Here is a 19,316-nt window from a genome sequence, read left to right on the forward strand (position 1 = left end):
AACAATATTTTATTAATCCAAAACGATTAGTTTTTATTTACACATAATCACAGAATTAATACTGTTGGAGAAGTATACGCCTGTACAATGATTTTTTTCAACATCCACGGTACTTTATAATGTTAAATCAGGAAAAAAACACGTTTTGCCAAGTTAGTTAATGGATTCGTCTACAGAAACTTTCTTTAGCGCAAAGTTAGCATACACACAAATTCGTTTCATGTTTCTTTAAAATAATTAAAATAGTTTTCAGTTACTACACACGTTACAATCTAACATTGTGTTAAAGGAAAATGAACTTTCAGGCTGTTTGTAACTGTTAGCGTTAGCATACATTAGCTCCAGTCGTGTTTCTTAAAGCAAGTTACATTTCGTATCAAACTGTTTTAAATTACTAAACGCTGTTACAACCAAACACCGTGGAAATGTTTTAAGCTCTAAATTCGCTAATTATACAGAACACAAGCAGTAAAAAGCTTACCTTTCTGACCGGACTCCACGTGAAATGTTTGAAAAAAACCAACCCTTTTCTTCTTGTGATCTTCGTGCCATGGTGGTTGACAACCAGCTTTTTGGAGCATTACCGCCACCGTCTGGATTGGAGTTTGGATCAGGAATTTAGTAACGCATGTGTTTATTATGAAACCAACTTCTGCTTTAGAAAAAAACTGTCAGCACAGGAGCGTGCTATCTCAAAAATAAGCGAATTTTATATAGTTTTTCTCTAGATGACACGTATAATCTATTTATAAATAATATTGTTTTGTTTAAACATTGCGACCATCCACACTAAATATTCTTTTTTTTTTTTTTTTTTTTTGCTATCGTACCATGAATATTTTCTCAAATTATCATTAAACGTGGAGCTAACAGATTACTAGATAAAATAAGAACTTAATCGGTTGCCATCAGCCGAGTCCTTGCCAGAAGCGGCCAGGATATGGTTGACCGGAATCGGGCCAGTGCTTTACAGCCGCATCACAACCGCATGTGCGCGAGCGAGCTGCGGGCCGCACTCGGCCCGGATAACACTCGCCGATGCCGAGTCGGAGCCGGAGGCGCCGAGGGGCAGCCGAGCTCGGGCCGATTACTGCCTGCTATCTGGGCAGATTCAGCCAGCAGCTTCTGATGGTTATGCTGTTCCTTGATCTGCTCCAGCTCCTTCTGAACCTTCTCCAGACTTTGTTCCAATTCTGTTTGCCTGAGATAACGGAGGTGAATTTTTAATGACCTTCAAATAGTTAATAAAGTATCAATCGGTTCCAAGATGGCGACTGGTTAACAACCATGTGCTGAAGCTCTGCACATGCTAAACCATTTAATAATAGCTAGATAAGTAAAAGGGCCAAAAAGCGTCTTGTTACTGACCGGAGTTTCTTTTTATTATTATTATTCATTTTCACATTTTTCAAACGAGTGCAATGGAAGAACGCAGAGCTGCTCGAAGTGCCACTCATTCTTATGCGAGGAGATCTCTGGATGCCGCGCTCAAGATGGATGATGCATCGATTAAAATTCCCTTACCTGAAACTCCTAATCCACCGACTAAAAAATCAAAAACAACTGACAAAGGGGCGTCGGAGAGTCAAACGGTGTCCAACTCGCACCTGCTGGAAGTTTTGGAACGAGTTGAAAAAATGCAGTTAGAGTCGCTGACTCGTATGCAATCCCTCGAGACAACAGTGAAAGATAACACCAATTCACTAAACAGTGTAACCGAGGCGCTAGAATTTATGAATAACCAAGTAGAAGAAATAACGGGCAATGTGACAACGCTACAGAAGAGAGTGGAATCGCTGGAGAAGGAGAACTGTGTGCTGCGGGATAAATGCGAGGAACTCGATACTTACAAGCGGAGGTGGAATCTACGAGTGTCCGGTATTCAGGAGCAGCGCGGCGAAGATGTCCGCAAAGTTCTGATTGACTTGTTCAGTAAAGTTTCTCCTGTAATAGCAGAACAGCTGATCTACACGCTCGATATGGCCCACAGACTGGGTCCTCGCGCTGACGGAGCTCGCCCCAGCCGCCGAATCATCGCGCAGTTTCTCTCACGCAACGTCCGAGATCAGATCTGGAGGGATGCCAGAACCGCTGACATCCTCAAAGAGAAAAAAATCCGGATTTTTGAAGACCTAACTCAAAGCACCAAAGACGCCAGAAATAAACTTTGGCCACTTGTCGAACGAGCGAGAAAGGAGGGGAAGAGAGCAGGCTTCAGAGGACCGTTTGCATATGTGGATGGCAAAAGGATTTCAGCAAAAGATCAGCCTGGATAAATGATGCTGTCCTCATCAACATTTCACCACGGCACTTTTTTTATATATATATTTTTTTCGGGTGAGCGCAAGCTTTTTTTTTTTCTTTCTTTTTCCTTAACTCGTATATCCCTGTTCAGACGGAAGGATAAACTGTGTTTTTGAACTGAGTTTAGATTTAAAGGACTTGTTGTCGTCACCACTCTCGCAAGTGAGGGATCTTTAACTTTTTTTTCCCCCTCTCTCCCTTTTTTCATTTATTTTTTAATTATTGAGACTTTCGTTTATAGACATTATTCTTAAATACTTAACATTTATTTTTTGAAGTCTTCATTTACTATAAACGAAACTTAATTATTGTTTTTATTACTATTTTTTTACCGGTTGTACGGAGGAACATATAAAAGAAAAAGTAAAGCATATGAAAAAGACTTTAATTGAAAAGCCCTTATACTTATATTTCTCATGTTGCAGAGTCAAGCGAACTATCGCTTTTTTTATTGTTACTCTAAAAAAGTTTATTCTGTTCTAATTCATATCTTAGCTTATACCTAGTTCTTTAGGTAGTGTTTACTTGTTATATTTGTATGTCATTGTCGTTATTTTCTTTAAATGCCAGGGGTTTAAAAAATAATATCAAAAGAAAAGCTTTATTTTTGTTTTCTAAGAGACACAAAGTAGATTTTTGTTTTTTTCAGGAAAGTCACTCTACCTCAAAAGATGCAAAATTTTGGAGGACACAATGGGGCAATGATATATGGCTGTCACACGGGTCAGAACATTCTGCAGGAGTAGCAATTATGAAGTATAATTTCAATGGCAATGTTCTGGAAACTGATATTGATCCCTCAGGCCACTTCTTGCTAATAATAATTGTTGTCAATCAATGTATAGTAATTATTGTGAACATATATGGATACAACTCTGTTGCGGACAACTGCGCTTTTTTTAACATGTTAGATCAAAAACTTTCCGTAGCAATAAAAAAATATCCAACAGCCTTTATAATATTAGGTGGGGATTTTAACATTGTAATGAATAATATGCTAGACAGATACCCTCCAAGGAAAGCAGCTTCTCCAAGCTCCTATCTTCTAGCGCTTATAGATAAATTTGATTTAGTCGACATATGGAGAGAGATGTATCCAGATATAATACAGTACACTTGGAGCAACAAAGATCACTCGAGACAATCCAGAATTGACTATTGGTTGATTTCTAAAACATTAAAAGACAATAATATATCTACTTCTATTAGCAATAGTCCACTGTCTGACCATAATGCCATTTACATCTCTATTAATTTGTCACAAAGTACTACAATTAATAATAATAAATCTCTAATTTGGAAATTAAACAATTCTCTTCTTAAGTATGAAAAGGCCAAGCAACAGGTTGAAGAGATTATTCACATCTACTGGGAAAAAGCCAAATCACAAAAAGCTTATGGACGTAATTGGGAACTCCTAAAATATGAACTTGGTAAATTTTTTAGAAAATTTGGTGGTGACATAGCTAAGCAAAATAGATTAAATGAAGACAAAATTCTTTCACAACTTTCAGATTTTTCTTTTAATAAATCACTGACAGATGCTCAAAATGCAGAATATTTAAAATTGCAGAATAAATTAGATGAGCTATATAAAACTAAAGCCAAGGGAGCCTATGTCAGATCCAGAAAAACATGGCTGGAAAAAGGAGAACAAAACTCAGCTTATTTCTTCAGGATGGAGAGATCCAATGCCTTAAATGCTTCTATTGTTCGACTTAGAGCAAACGATAAGTTACTTGAAAATCCTGGGGAGATAGCTCATTTTTGCTCCCAATTTTATAATAATTTGTATACATCAAAATACTGTGATAATTCAGCCAATTTATTTTTTGAATCTATTAATCAAAACAAAGTAATCTCATTAGAGGATAAAGAAGCATGTGAGGGTGATTTATCTCTATCAGTAATTCTTCAGGCAATCAAAAGTTTAAAAAATAATAAAAGTCCAGGCAGTGATGGTCTCACCGCTGAACTATATAAGATGTTTGATAAGGAATTATCTCCTTTTTTACTAAAAGTGTTTGAGGAAAGCTTTGATTTGGAGGCTCTTCCACCAACTATGACACAAGGGGTCATCACCTTGATCCCCAAACCCAATAAAGATAAAGAATGTCTAGAAAACTGGAGGCCTATCACCCTTTTAAATAATGACTACAAAATCTTAGCCTCTATTTTAGCAAGAAGAATTAAAGATGTGCTTAACTCGATTATTGATGAGTCGCAATCAGGCTTCATGGAGAAACGTCATATTACAAATAACATCAGATTAGTTCTAGACCTTTTAGATTATGAAGATCTTATACTTAATGACAGTTTCCTACTTTTTCTAGACTTCTACAAAGCCTTTGATTCGCTCGAACACAAATTCATATTTAAAGCTCTTGATAAGTTTGGTTTTGGTGATTATTTTTGTAGAGCCATTCGCACATTATATAAAAACAATAATAGCTGTATTAAATTAAAATTTGGAACATCACCAAGATTCAGCTTGTCACGAGGAGTGAGACAAGGATGTCCTATATCTCCATATTTATTTTTACTAGCCTCACAACTTTTAGCTCTCCACATTTCTAGTAGTAATTTACAAGGTATCACAATTGATGATAGACAAATTATTATTAGCCAGCTGGCTGACGACACTACTTTATTCCTGAATGATGCTTCACAAATCCCTTTTGCTTTAAAACTGATTGAATCCTTCTCCAAAGCTTCAGGTCTTTGTTTAAATATCAAAAAATGTGAATTGATGGCAATTAAAAACTGTAATGTTCCCATTATATGCAACATCCCTGTGAAAGATCAAATAACATACTTAGGAATTGTAATAAATAAGGACCAAAAAACAAGATGCAAACTCAATTTTGATCCTTTAATATTGAAAACTCAAAAGAAACTTAATTCGTGGCTGCAGAGAGACTTATCAATAAGAGGAAGAATTTTACTCTCTAAAGCTGAAGGGTTGTCTCGACTGACCTATGCAGCGCTTTCCTTGGAGGTAAATAAAGAAACATTAAAAAGGATTGATAGCATGTTAAATAAATTTGTCTGGAAAAACAAAATTCACCTAATTAAGAAATCAGTAATAATGAACCCCATAAAACAAGGAGGACTGAATTATCTAGATTTTACTACGTTAAACAACACCTTTAAAATTAATTGGCTCAAAAACTTTCTTAAAAATCCCCACTCACTCTGGAATATTATCCCTAATTATATTTTCTCCAAAGTTGGTGGTTTAAATTTTCTTTTACTTTGTAATTATAATGTTTTGAAGATACCGATCAAACTCTCCAATTTTCATAAGCAGATGCTCTTGGCCTGGTCTCTAATATACAAGCATAACTTTTCTCCACACAGATATTATTTATGGAATAATAAAGACATTCTTTACAAAAATAAATCACTCTATTTTGAAAATTGGTTTAAAAACAACTTTCTTTTAGTTGGCCAGCTCTTTAACTCAGAAGGCAGACTTTACAACTATCCAGACTTCTTGCAGAAGTTTAACATTCCTGCTACTCCTAGTGAATATGCCATTGTTGTAAACTCTATCCCTTCTGGCGTGTTTATTCTAATGCAAGGTGTCACACTACCATGGCCACACACTCACTCCCTGAATTTAATCGACACAATGGTTGGAAGTGTGTGTTTTTCAGCAGACCAACAAAAAAATAACTGTAAAATTAGAGGCCTCTTTCAGAGAGAGATCATAACAATCCCTTATGTAATACCTTATTGGAACAACACTATTGAAAATATTCCATGGGAGAAAGTATGGACTTTGCCTCACAAGTATCTGATTACAAATAAAGTAAAAGAAGTAACATTTAAATTAATTCACAAATGTTATCCTACAAAGGTCTGTCTTCAGAAATATAAGCATGACATTGATTTAAACTGCTCATTCTGTCACTCTTCAAAGGAAGACTCTATTCATTTGTTCTGGCAGTGCTCCTTCACAGAGAGATTCTGGTCAGATTTGTTGATCTTTATTCAATCTTATATTATGAGTGACTTTTCCTTTTCTTTTAAAGTTATATTCTTTGGATTGTTTGATGACTCAAAAGAAAACATGGAAAAAGTATATATAGTTAATTTGTGTATTCTATTAGCCAAGTTTCATATTCACAAACAGAAGTTTAGTGGCTCTAAACCTTTTTTTGATCTATTCAAAATCGACCTAGACCAATAAACTATCCAGCATTCTCTTCATCCAAAAGCAACAAAAACGGTATCCTTATATTCTTCTTTTGTGTCTCTTTAAGATGTAACTTTATTTCATCAGTCCTATTTTTGTTACCCTGGCGTTTATTTGTCTTTGTGTGTATTTCTGTGCATTTTTTTATTTATTTGTATTTTTTGTCTCTATGTATGTAATTGTATTTGATTGACCTCTTTAATAAAAAAAAAAAAAAAAAAAAAAAGAAGATTCAGAAGAAGATTCAGAAGAAGAAGATTCAGAAGAAGAAGATTCAGAAGAAGAAGATTCAGAAGAAGATTCAGAAGAAGAAGATTCAGAAGAAGAAGATTCAGAAGAAGAAGATTCAGAAGAAGATTCAGAAGAAGAAGAAGATTCAGAAGAAGATTCAGAAGAAGAAGAAGATTCAGAAGAAGAAGAAGATTCAGAAGAAGATTCAGAAGAAGATTAAGAAGAAGATTCAGAAGAAGATTCAGAAGAAGAAGATTCAGAAGAAGATTCAGAAGAAGAAGAAGATTCAGAAGAAGAAGATTCAGAAGAAGAAGATTCAGAAGAAGAAGAAGAAGAAGATTCAGAAGAAGAAGAAGAAGATTCAGAAGAAGAAGAAGAAGATTCAGAAGAAGAAGAAGATTCAGAAGAAGATTCAGAAGAAGAAGATTCAGAAGAAGAAGATTCAGAAGAAGAAGAAGATTCAGAAGAAGATTCAGAAGAAGAAGATTCAGAAGAAGATTCAGAAGAAGATTCAGAAGATTCAGAAGAAGAAGAAGAAGATTCAGAAGAAGAAGAAGAAGATTCAGAAGAAGAAGAAGAAGAAGATTCAGAAGAAGAAGAAGATTCAGAAGAAGAAGAAGATTCAGAAGAAGAAGATTCAGAAGAAGAAGAAGAAGATTCAGAAGAAGAAGATTCAGAAGATTCAGAAGAAGAAGAAGATTCAGAAGAAGAAGATTCAGAAGAAGATTCAGAAGAAGATTCAAAAGAAGATTCAGAAGAAGAAGAAGAAGATTCAGAAGAAGAAAAAGAAGATTCGGAAGAAGAAGAAGATTCAGAAGAAGAAGAAGAAGATTCAGAAGAAGATTCAGAAGAAGAAGATTCAGAAGAAGAAGATTCAGAAGAAGAAGATTCAGAAGAAGAAGATTCAGAAGAAGATTCAGAAGAAGATTCAGAAGAAGAAGATTCAGAAGAAGATTCAGAAGAAGAAGATTCAGAAGAAGATTCAGAAGAAGATTCAGAAGAAGAATTTTCAGAAGAAGATTCAGAAGATTCAGAAGAAGAAGATTCAGAAGAAGAAGATTCAGAAGATTCAGAAGAAGAAGATTCAGAAGAAGAAGAAGAAGATTCAGAAGAAGAAGATTCAGAAGAAGATTCAGAAGAAGATTCAGAAGAAGAAGAAGATTCAGAAGATTCAGAAGAAGAAGATTCAGAAGAAGAAGATTCAGAAGAAGATTCAGAAGAAGAAGAAGAAGAAGAAGAAGATTCAGAAGAAGAAGAAGAAGATTCAGAAGAAGAAGAAGAAGATTCAGAAGAAGAAGAAGAAGATTCAGAAGATTCAGAAGAAGATTCAGAAGAAGAAGATTCAGAAGAAGATTCAGAAGAAGATTCAGAAGAAGATTCAGAAGAAGAAGATTCAGAAGAAGAAGATTCAGAAGAAGATTCAGAAGAAGAAGAAGAAGAAGAAGAAGAAGATTCAGAAGAAGAAGATTCAGAAGAAGAAGAAGAAGATTCAGAAGAAGAAGAAGAAGATTCAGAAGAAGAAGAAGAAGATTCAGAAGAAGATTCAGAAGAAGAAGATTCAGAAGAAGATTCAGAAGAAGAAGATTCAGAAGAAGATTCAGAAGAAGAAGAAGATTCAGAAGAAGATTCAGAAGAAGAAGATTCAGAAGATTCAGAAGAAGATTCAGAAGAAGATTCAGAAGAAGATTCAGAAGAAGAAGATTCAGAAGAAGAAGATTCAGAAGAAGAAGAAGAAGAAGATTCAGAAGAAGAAGATTCAGAAGAAGAAGATTCAGAAGAAGATTCAGAAGAAGAAGATTCAGAAGAAGATTCAAAAGAAGATTCAGAAGAAGATTCAGAAGATTCAGAAGAAGAAGAAGATTCAGAAGAAGATTCAGAAGAAGATTCAGAAGAAGATTCAGAGATTCAGAAGAAGATTCAGAAGATTCAGAAGAAGAAGATTCAGAAGAAGAAGATTCAGAAGAAGAAGAAGATTCAGAAGAAGAAGAAGATTCAGAAGAAGATTCAGAAGAAGAAGAAGATTCAGAAGAAGATTCAGAAGAAGAAGAAGATTCAGAAGAAGATTCAGAAGAAGAAGATTCAGAAGAAGAAGAAGATTCAGAAGAAGAAGATTCAGAAGAAGATTCAGAAGAAGAAGAAGATTCAGAAGAAGATTCAGAAGAAGAAGAAGATTCAGAAGAAGAAGATTCAGAAGAAGATTCAGAAGAAGAAGATTCAGAAGAAGAAGATTCAGAAGAAGAAGATTCAGAAGAAGATTCAGAAGAAGATTCAGAAGAAGAAGAAGATTCAGAAGAAGAAGAAGATTCAGAAGAAGAAGAAGATTCAGAAGAAGAAGATTCAGAAGAAGATTCAGAAGATTCAGAAGAAGAAGATTCAGAAGAAGAGATTCAGAAGAAGAAGATTCAGAAGAAGAAGATTCAGAAAAAGATTCAGAAGAAGATTCAGAAGAAGAAGAAGATTCAGAAGAAGAAGATTCAGAAGAAGATTCAGAAGAAGAAGATTCAGAAGAAGAAGAAGAAGAAGAAGAAGATTCAGAAGAAGAAGAAGAAGAAGAAGAAGATTCAGAAGAAGAAGATTCAGAAGAAGAAGATTCAGAAGAAGAAGAAGATTCAGAAGAAGAAGAAGATTCAGAAGAAGAAGATTCAGAAGAAGAAGATTCAGAAGAAGAAGATTCAGAAGAAGAAGATTCAGAAGAAGATTCAGAAGAAGATTCAGAAGAAGAAGAAGATTCAGAAGAAGAAGATTCAGAAGAAGATTCAGAAGATTCAGAAGAAGAGATTCAGAAGAAGATTCAGAAGAAGAAGATTCAGAAGAAGATTCAGAAGAAGATTCAGAAGAAGATTCAGAAGAAGAAGAAGATTCAGAAGATTCAGAAGAAGAAGATTCAGAAGAAGAGATTCAGAAGAAGAAGATTCAGAAGAAGAAGATTCAGAAGAAGATTCAGAAGAAGATTCAGAAGAAGAAGAAGAAGAAGAAGATTCAGAAGAAGAAGAAGATTCAGAAGAAGAAGATTCAGAAGAAGAAGATTCAGAAGAAGAAGATTCAGAAGAAGATTCAGAAGAAGAAGATTCAGAAGAAGATTCAGAAGAAGAAGAAGATTCAGAAGAAGATTCAGAAGAAGATTCAGAAGATTCAGAAGAAGATTCAGAAGAAGATTCAGAAGATTCAGAAGAAGAAGATTCAGAAGAAGAAGAAGATTCAGAAGAAGAAGATTCAGAAGAAGAAGATTCAGAAGAAGATTCAGAAGAAGATTCAGAAGAAGATTCAGAAGAAGATTCAGAAGAAGAAGATTCAGAAGAAGATTCAGAAGAAGATTCAGAAGAAGAAGAAGATTCAGAAGAAGATTCAGAAGAAGAAGAAGATTCAGAAGAAGAAGATTCAGAAGAAGAAGATTCAGAAGAAGATTCAGAAGAAGAAGAAGATTCAGAAGAAGATTCAGAAGAAGAAGAACATTAAGACTTGAAAATGTTTGTGGATGTACTGGATTTAGGATATTTGTTTTATTCTATGTAGCACTGATCAAATTTCTTACAAATAGTTTTTTTAAATTGACATTTTTTAAGCTGTATAAGCAGTATAACAAGCTGAAACAATGCACTTGATCATACATGTTAAAGGGATAGTTCACACAAAATTAACAAAAACATTGTGTTTTTATTATTCTGTTAAACACAAAAGACAATATTTTGAAAATGTGGGAAAGCTGTAGCCATTGACTTCCATAGTAGGAAAAACAAATACTATTATAGTCAGTGGTTACAGGTTTCCAGCTTTCTTCAAAATACCGTTTGTGTTCAACAAAAGAAATGCATACAGGTTTGAAACAAGTGAAAGAGTAAATGGCGACGATTGTCACAATTGGGTGAACTATCACTTTAAGCATGCACATTTGTTTATCATATTTAATGTGCATCATCATCTTATTCATCAGGTATATGTTTCACACAGCAGATGCCCCTCCAGCCACAACCCAGTATTGGGAAAAATACACACTCGCATTCACACACTCATACCGTGAGGCGACAGTGCTAACCGCTGAGCCACTATGCCACCTTTAATGTGCATATGAAAGAAGAAACCAAATGTTAAGAATAAACAAAAACAGTTTTTCTTTAGAGATGTTGTCAATTACAGATCAGACTACTTGTACTTTTAACTCAAAGTACAAATTCTCAAATACAGTACAGTAATCAACTATTTTACACAACTTTGCTAACCGACTGAACTGTATATTTTCTCTTACTAAGGGTGACAGTTACTGGAGTTTTGAGAATGGGGTTTTGGAGTCTGGATATCCCAGATCTGTGTCGCAAGATTTCGGTGGGCTCAGCGGTGACATCACTGCTGCTCTCCCAGTCCCAGCCACCAGAAAGAGGCCGGAATCGGTCTACTTCTTCAAGAAAGGTGCTGAATAGAGCCATCTGCCTCATGTGTTTCTATTTTGCATTTTCAATTTGTATTTTCTATTTAGGGGGTAAAGTTCAGAAACTCTCTTTTCCTCCTGGAAGTGGACCAAATTGCAGTGGGAGGAGGTCTAAAAATGCTGACAAGCCCTCCAAAAATGGCAAACAAGCAGGTAATCTTAAAGTAGTTTTTAATGCTGAATTAAGGTAAATAATTTGTATTAATAAGTGCTTTGAAGGCATTTAAAAAACATATTTTCCAGGAAAAAAAGGCTCGGTTATGGTTTATGAACACTTTAAAAAAAAGGAAAATGATAAAATGATGATCTGCCACTGAAATAAAAGTGGCAGCTTGAAATAAAACATTAATAAACATGTTTTAGTTCTTCTCACCCCACAACAAGCCTTTCAATTTACCAGTACTCAAAATGGGGGAAAATAAAGCATTAAAATATAAATAGAAGTTCTATTTTAGCAGCATTCACTGGATTACTGGAGATCACTTTCTTAAAATTTAATTTACTTCCATTTATTTTCCCTCATGTCGTTTCAGACCTTTATGAATTTCTTTCTTCTGTTGAACACAACGAAAGATATTTTAAAGAATGCTCGTTGCTGGCCATCGATCGACTTCCATAGTAGGACAAAAAAAAAAAAAAACAATCCTGACCAGCATTCTTCAAAATATCTTCAGGAAAAAGCAACTCATACAGCAGAGGGTGTCCAAACTCAGTCTTGGAGGGCCAATGTCCTGCACAGTTTAGCTCCAACTTCTTTTAACACACCTGCCTGGAGGTTTATAGTACACCAAGAAAGAGCTTGATTAGCTGGCTCAGGTGTGTTTAATTGGGGTTGGAACTAAAAATTGCAGGACACCGGCCCTACAAGACCGAGTTTGGACACACTTGTCATACAGGTTTGGAACACATTTTCATTTTGAGAAGAGTCAATCCTTATATCGTTAACCACAACTACTAATAAGATATAAAATGCGATTCAGAAGAAGAAGATTCAGAAGAAGATTCAGAAGAAGATTCAGAAGAAGATTCAGAAGATTCAGAAGAAGAGATTCAGAAGAAGATTCAGAAGAAGAAGATTCAGAAGAAGAGATTCAGAAGAAGAAGATTCAGAAGAAGAAGATTCAGAAGAAGATTCAGAAGAAGATTCAGAAGAAGAAGAAGATTCAGAAGAAGAAGATTCAGAAGAAGATTCAGAAGAAGAAGAAGAAGAAGAAGATTCAGAAGAAGAAGAAGAAGAAGAAGATTCAGAAGAAGAAGATTCAGAAGAAGAAGATTCAGAAGAAGAAGATTCAGAAGAAGATTCAGAAGAAGAAGATTCAGAAGAAGAAGATTCAGAAGAAGAAGAAGATTCAGAAGAAGAAGATTCAGAAGAAGAAGATTCAGAAGAAGATTCAGAAGAAGAAGAAGAAGAAGAAGAAGAAGAAGATTCAGAAGAAGAAGAAGATTCAGAAGAAGAAGATTCAGAAGAAGAAGATTCAGAAGAAGAAGATTCAGAAGAAGATTCAGAAGAAGAAGATTCAGAAGAAGAAGATTCAGAAGAAGAAGAAGATTCAGAAGAAGAAGAAGAAGATTCAGAAGAAGAAGATTCAGAAGAAGAAGATTCAGTAGAAGAAGATTCAGAAGAAGATTCAGAAGAAGAAGATTCAGAAGAAGATTCAGAAGAAGATTCAGAAGAAGAAGATTCAGAAGAAGAAGATTCAGAAGAAGATTCAGAAGAAGATTCAGAAGAAGAAGATTCAGAAGAAGATTCAGAAGAAGAAGAAGAAGAAGAAGATTCAGAAGAAGAAGAAGAAGAAGAAGATTCAGAAGAAGAAGATTCAGAAGAAGAAGATTCAGAAGAAGAAGATTCAGAAGAAGAAGATTCAGAAGAAGATTCAGAAGAAGAAGATTCAGAAGAAGAAGATTCAGAAGAAGAAGATTCAGTAGAAGAAGATTCAGAAGAAGATTCAGAAGAAGAAGATTCAGAAGAAGATTCAGAAGAAGAAGATTCAGAAGAAGAAGATTCAGAAGAAGATTCAGAAGAAGATTCAGAAGAAGAACATTCAGAAGAAGATTCAGAAGAAGAAGATTCAGAAGAAGAAGAAGATTCAGAAGAAGAAGATTCAGAAGAAGAAGATTCAGAAGAAGAAGAAGAAGATTCAGAAGAAGAAGAAGATTCAGAAGAAGAAGAAGATTCAGAAGAAGATTCAGAAGAAGAAGATTCAGAAGAAGATTCAGAAGAAGATTCAGAAGAAGAAGAAGAAGAAGATTCAGAAGAAGAAAAAGAAGATTCGGAAGAAGAAGAAGATTCAGAAGAAGATTCAGAAGAAGATTCAGAAGAAGAAGAAGATTCAGAAGAAGATTCAGAAGAAGAAGATTCAGAAGAAGATTCAGAAGAAGAAGATTCAGAAGAAGATTCAGAAGAAGATTCAGAAGAAGAAGATTCAGAAGAAGATTCAGAAGAAGAAGAAGATTCAGAAGAAGAAGATTCAGAAGAAGAAGAAGATTCAGAAGAAGAAGATTCAGAAGAAGATTCAGAAGAAGAAGATTCAGAAGAAGATTCAGAAGAAGAAGAAGATTCAGAAGAAGATTCAGAAGAAGAAGATTCAGAAGAAGAAGATGCAGAAGAAGAAGATTTAGAAGAAGATTCAGAAGAAGAAGAAGATTCAGAAGAAGATTCAGAAGAAGAAGATTCAGAAGAAGAAGATTCAGAAGAAGATTCAGAAGAAGAAGATTCAGAAGAAGATTCAGAAGAAAAAGAAGATTCAGAAGAAGATTCAGAAGATTCAGAAGAAGAAGATTCAGAAGAAGATTCAGAAGAAGAAGAAGATTCAGAAGAAGAAGATTCAGAAGAAGATTCAGAAGAAGAAGAAGATTCAGAAGAAGAAGATTCAGAAGAAGAAGATTCAGAAGAAGATTCAGAAGAAGAAGAAGATTCAGAAGAAGATTCAGAAGATTCAGAAGAAGAAGATTCAGAAGATTCAGAAGAAGAAGATTCAGAAGAAGAAGATTCAGAAGAAGAAGATTCAGAAGAAGAAGAAGATTCAGAAGAAGATTCAGAAGAAGATTCAGAAGATTCAAAAGAAGAAGATTCAGAAGAAGATTCAGAAGAAGAAGATTCAGAAAAAGATTCAGAAGAAGAAGAAGATTCAGAAGAAGATTCAGAAGATTCAGAAGAAGAAGATTCAGAAGAAGAAGATTCAGAAGAAGAAGATTCAGAAGAAGATTCAGAAGAAGAAGAAGATTCAGAAGAAGATTCAGAAGAAGAAGATTCAGAAGAAGAAGATTCAGAAGAAGATTCAGAAGAAGAAGATTCAGAAGAAGATTCAGAAGAAAAAGAAGATTCAGAAGAAGATTCAGAAGATTCAGAAGAAGAAGATTCAGAAGAAGATTCAGAAGAAGAAGAAGATTCAGAAGAAGATTCAGAAGAAGAAGATTCAGAAGAAGAAGATTCAGAAGAAGATTCAGAAGAAGAAGATTCAGAAGAAGATTCAGAAGAAAAAGAAGATTCAGAAGAAGATTCAGAAGATTCAGAAGAAGAAGATTCAGAAGAAGATTCAGAAGAAGAAGAAGATTCAGAAGAAGAAGATTCAGAAGAAGATTCAGAAGAAGAAGAAGATTCAGAAGAAGAAGATTCAGAAGAAGAAGATTCAGAAGAAGATTCAGAAGAAGAAGAAGATTCAGAAGAAGATTCAGAAGATTCAGAAGAAGAAGATTCAGAAGAAGATTCAGAAGAAGAAGATTCAGAAGAAGATTCAGAAGAAGAAGATTCAGAAGAAGATTCAGAAGAAGAAGAAGATTCAGAAGAAGATTCAGAAGAAGAAGAAGATTCAGAAGAAGATTCAGAAGAAGAAGATTCAGAAGATTCAGAAGAAGAAGATTCAGAAGAAGATTCAGAAGAAGAAGATTCAGAAGAAGATTCAGAAGAAGAAGATTCAGAAGATTCAGAAGAAGAAGATTCAGAAGAAGATTCAGAAGATTCAGAAGAAGAAGATTCAGAAGAAGATTCAGAAGAAGAAGATTCAGAAGAAGATTCAGAAGAAGAAGAAGATTCAGAAGAAGATTCAGAAGAAGAAGATTCAGAAGAAGATTCAGAAGAAGAAGATTCAGAAGAAGATTCAGAAGATTCAGAAGAAGAAGATTCAGAAGAAGATTCAGAAGAAGAAGAAGATTCAGAAGAAGAAGATTCAGAAGAAGATTCAGAAGAAGAAGAAGATTCAGAAGAAGAAGATTCAGAAGAAGAAGATTCAGAAGAAGAAGATTTAGAAGAAGATTCAGAAGAAGAAGAAGATTCAGAAGAAGATTCAGAAGATTCAGAAGAAGATTCAGAAGAAGATTCAGAAGAAGATTCAGAAGAAGAAGATTCAGAAGAAGAAGAAGATTCAGAAGAAGATTCAGAAAAAGATTCAGAAGAAGAAGATTCAGAAGAAGAAGATTCAGAAGAAGAAGATTCAGAAGAAGATTCAGAAGAAGATTCAGAAGAAGAAGAAGATTCAGAAGAAGAAGATTCAGAAGAAGATTCAGAAGATTCAGAAGAAGAGATTCAGAAGAAGATTCAGAAGAAGAAGATTCAGAAGAAGATTCAGAAGAAGATTCAGAAGAAGATTCAGAAGAAGAAGAAGATTCAGAAGATTCAGAAGAAGAAGATTCAGAAGAAGAGATTCAGAAGAAGAAGATTCAGAAGAAGAAGATTCAGAAGAAGATTCAGAAGAAGAAGAAGATTCAGAAGAAGAAGATTCAGAAGAAGAAGATTCAGAAGAAGAAGATTCAGAAGAAGATTCAGAAGAAGAAGATTCAGAAGAAGATTCAGAAGAAGAAGAAGATTCAGAAGAAGATTCAGAAGAAGAAGAAGATTCAGAAGAAGATTCAGAAGAAGATTCAGAAGATTCAGAAGAAGAAGATTCAGAAGAAGAAGAAGATTCAGAAGAAGAAGATTCAGAAGAAGAAGATTCAGAAGAAGATTCAGAAGAAGATTCAGAAGAAGATTCAGAAGAAGAAGATTCAGAAGAAGATTCAGAAGAAGATTCAGAAGAAGAAGAAGATTCAGAAGAAGATTCAGAAGAAGAAGAAGATTCAGAAGAAGAAGATTCAGAAGAAGATTCAGAAGAAGAAGAAGATTCAGAAGAAGATTCAGAAGAAGAAGAACATTAAGACTTGAAAATGTTTGTGGATGTACTGGATTTAGGATATTTGTTTTATTCTATGTAGCACTGATCAAATTTCTTACAAATAGTTTTTTTTTTAATTGACATTTTTTAAGCTGTATAAGCAGTATAACAAGCTGAAACAATGCACTTGATCATACATGTTAAAGGGATAGTTCACACAAAATTAACAAAAACATTGTGTTTTTATTATTCTGTTAAACACAAAAGACAATATTTTGAAAATGTGGGAAAGCTGTAGCCATTGACTTCCATAGTAGGAAAAACAAATACTATTATAGTCAGTGGTTACAGGTTTCCAGCTTTCTTCAAAATACCGTTTGTGTTCAACAAAAGAAATGCATACAGGTTTGAAACAAGTGAAAGAGTAAATGGCGACGATTGTCACAATTGGGTGAACTATCACTTTAAGCATGCACATTTGTTTATCATATTTAATGTGCATCATCATCTTATTCATCAGGTATATGTTTCACACAGCAGATGCCCCTCCAGCCACAACCCAGTATTGGGAAAAATACACACTCGCATTCACACACTCATACCGTGAGGCGACAGTGCTAACCGCTGAGCCACTATGCCACCTTTAATGTGCATATGAAAGAAGAAACCAAATGTTAAGAATAAACAAAAACAGTTTTTCTTTAGAGATGTTGTCAATTACAGATCAGACTACTTGTACTTTTAACTCAAAGTACAAATTCTCAAATACAGTACAGTAATCAACTATTTTACACAACTTTGCTAACCGACTGAACTGTATATTTTCTCTTACTAAGGGTGACAGTTACTGGAGTTTTGAGAATGGGGTTTTGGAGTCTGGATATCCCAGATCTGTGTCGCAAGATTTCGGTGGGCTCAGCGGTGACATCACTGCTGCTCTCCCAGTCCCAGCCACCAGAAAGAGGCCGGAATCGGTCTACTTCTTCAAGAAAGGTGCTGAATAGAGCCATCTGCCTCATGTGTTTCTATTTTGCATTTTCAATTTGTATTTTCTATTTAGGGGGTAAAGTTCAGAAACTCTCTTTTCCTCCTGGAAGTGGACCAAATTGCAGTGGGAGGAGGTCTAAAAATGCTGACAAGCCCTCCAAAAATGGCAAACAAGCAGGTAATCTTAAAGTAGTTTTTAATGCTGAATTAAGGTAAATAATTTGTATTAATAAGTGCTTTGAAGGCATTTAAAAAACATATTTTCCAGGAAAAAAAGGCTCGGTTATGGTTTATGAACACTTTAAAAAAAAGGAAAATGATAAAATGATGATCTGCCACTGAAATAAAAGTGGCAGCTTGAAATAAAACATTAATAAACATGTTTTAGTTCTTCTCACCCCACAACAAGCCTTTCAATTTACCAGTACTCAAAATGGGGGAAAATAAAGCATTAAAATATAAATAGAAGTTCTATTTTAGCAGCATTCACTGGATTACTGGAGATCACTTTCTTAAAATTTAATTTACTTCCATTTATTTTCCCTCATGTCGTTTCAGACCTTTATGAATTTCTTTCTTCTGTTGAACACAACGAAAGATATTTTAAAGAATGCTCGTTGCTGGCCATCGATCGACTTCCATAGTAGGACAAAAAAAAAAAAAAACAATCCTGACCAGCATTCTTCAAAATATCTTCAGGAAAAAGCAACTCATACAGCAGAGGGTGTCCAAACTCAGTCCTGGAGGGCCAATGTCCTGCACAGTTTAGCTCCAACTTCTTTTAACACACCTGCCTGGAGGTTTATAGTACACCAAGAAAGAGCTTGATTAGCTGGCTCAGGTGTGTTTAATTGGGGTTGGAACTAAAAATTGCAGGACACCGGCCCTACAAGACCGAGTTTGGACACACTTGTCATACAGGTTTGGAACACATTTTCATTTTGAGAAGAGTCAATCCTTATATCGTTAACCACAACTACTAATAAGATATAAAATGCGATTCATGATTGCTTATGTATCATTTGACAGAAATCCAGCTATCAGGGGAGATCAACATCAAGCTGAAAATGAAGGGTTTTCCCAGTACTGTGTCATCAGCAGTGTCCATGCCCAACCCCAGGAAGTCTGATGGCTTCGATTACCTTGTTTTCTCCTGGCGTAAGTGACAATATAAGTGTTTTGCAAGGGACAAGACGTGTTATATATATTGCTGACTTGTGTACTTTATTATTCCAAATGCTTTGCAACCAGAGCGATTTGCACAAATCATACGTTAATAGCCCAAAACACTCAATTTGTGCAATGAAGACGACAACTCCCATGATTCCATACTTAGTCATGCTGTCAAAAAACTGCAACTTTGTGAATACGCACACTGTAGCAACAAAGATGACATACCTAAAAGTGGAGTGTGTTTGTGATATTCAGTTGTGTAATAGTAATGAATCTGATATTAATTGAGTTGTGACATTTGAAGTGGCGCATTTATTACCTCCATTTCTGTGCTTTTTACAGCTAAAGTCTTGAACGTCAAGATTAGCGGTGATCTGCCTGCTTTGACTGCTCCTGCCAGCCACTCGTCACAGCAGAATGACATCACCAAGTGGCTCCACTGCGCCTAAAACTCCAGCGTTAAACAAACCGCGCCAGCAGCTGCTCTGCGAGAATGATTCTCCATTTATTAGCAAAACATAGCATCAGGATGATTTCTCACAAAATATAAAATAACAAATCTAAAGCAATGATTTCAAGCACACTGAAACCAAACATTACACATAAAACAGCAGTGAGCTGATGGTTTTGAAGAGTCACGGATGTGAGCTCAGTGTTTCTGCCGGGCAGACGCTGGAAATGCAGCTGGATTTAGAAAGGGGAGCCTCTGCTGAGCCCTCGACCCCGACCTCCACGAGGAAAACCTACAAGAAAAAATTAAAACCTAGATTTTTTTTTTTCCACAAGTTTTCTCCAAAACAAATCTGAAAGCTTCTGTATGCATTTACAATATTCTCTGCTTCATTAAAACTCAGAAAAGCTTTCAAATGCAGTCTGTGTGGTGTATCTGTACGAGTAAGAGTAGCAGGCT

The 19,316-nt window shown here is 35.0% G+C and overlaps 2 protein-coding genes across 3 annotated transcripts in view; one reads left to right on the forward strand and one right to left on the reverse strand.

Annotated features, from left to right (window-relative positions):
* The first annotated feature begins 1,256 nt into the window (after positions 1–1,256).
* On the forward strand, positions 1,257–19,276 carry LOC141378044 (uncharacterized). Its single transcript, XM_073924931.1, has 8 exons — positions 1,257–2,337; positions 10,984–11,140; positions 11,208–11,312; positions 12,140–16,300; positions 17,083–17,239; positions 17,307–17,411; positions 18,263–18,391; positions 18,749–19,276. The coding sequence occupies exons 2-8, from the start codon at positions 11,009–11,011 to the stop codon at positions 18,853–18,855; spliced, it is 4,896 nt and encodes a 1,631-aa protein (XP_073781032.1). The 5' UTR covers positions 1,257–2,337; positions 10,984–11,008; the 3' UTR covers positions 18,856–19,276.
* Positions 18,893–19,316, reverse strand: part of tpra (translocated promoter region a, nuclear basket protein) — a 55,150-nt gene continuing 54,726 nt past the window's right edge. For both annotated transcript variants that reach the window (XM_009298498.5, XM_009298497.5), the window contains exon 51: positions 18,893–19,149. In XM_009298498.5, the coding sequence (XP_009296773.2) occupies positions 19,097–19,149 (53 nt within the window). In that variant the 3' untranslated portion in view covers positions 18,893–19,096. The remainder of the gene's footprint in view (positions 19,150–19,316) is intronic.

The sequence above is a fragment of the Danio rerio genome, chromosome 2 (assembly GCF_049306965.1).
Source record: "Danio rerio strain Tuebingen ecotype United States chromosome 2, GRCz12tu, whole genome shotgun sequence".
NCBI lineage: Eukaryota > Metazoa > Chordata > Actinopteri > Cypriniformes > Danionidae > Danio > Danio rerio.

Coding starts and splice junctions, on each gene's coding strand:
- LOC141378044 (XM_073924931.1), top strand. CDS start 11,009: ATGGGGTTTTGGAGTCTGGATATCCCAGATCTGTGTCGCAAGATTTCG. Junction 17,240..17,306: donor GGTCTACTTCTTCAAGAAAG/GTGCTGAATAGA, acceptor TTTTCTATTTAG/GGGGTAAAGTTCAGAAACTC. Junction 18,392..18,748: donor TTACCTTGTTTTCTCCTGGC/GTAAGTGACAAT, acceptor TGCTTTTTACAG/CTAAAGTCTTGAACGTCAAG.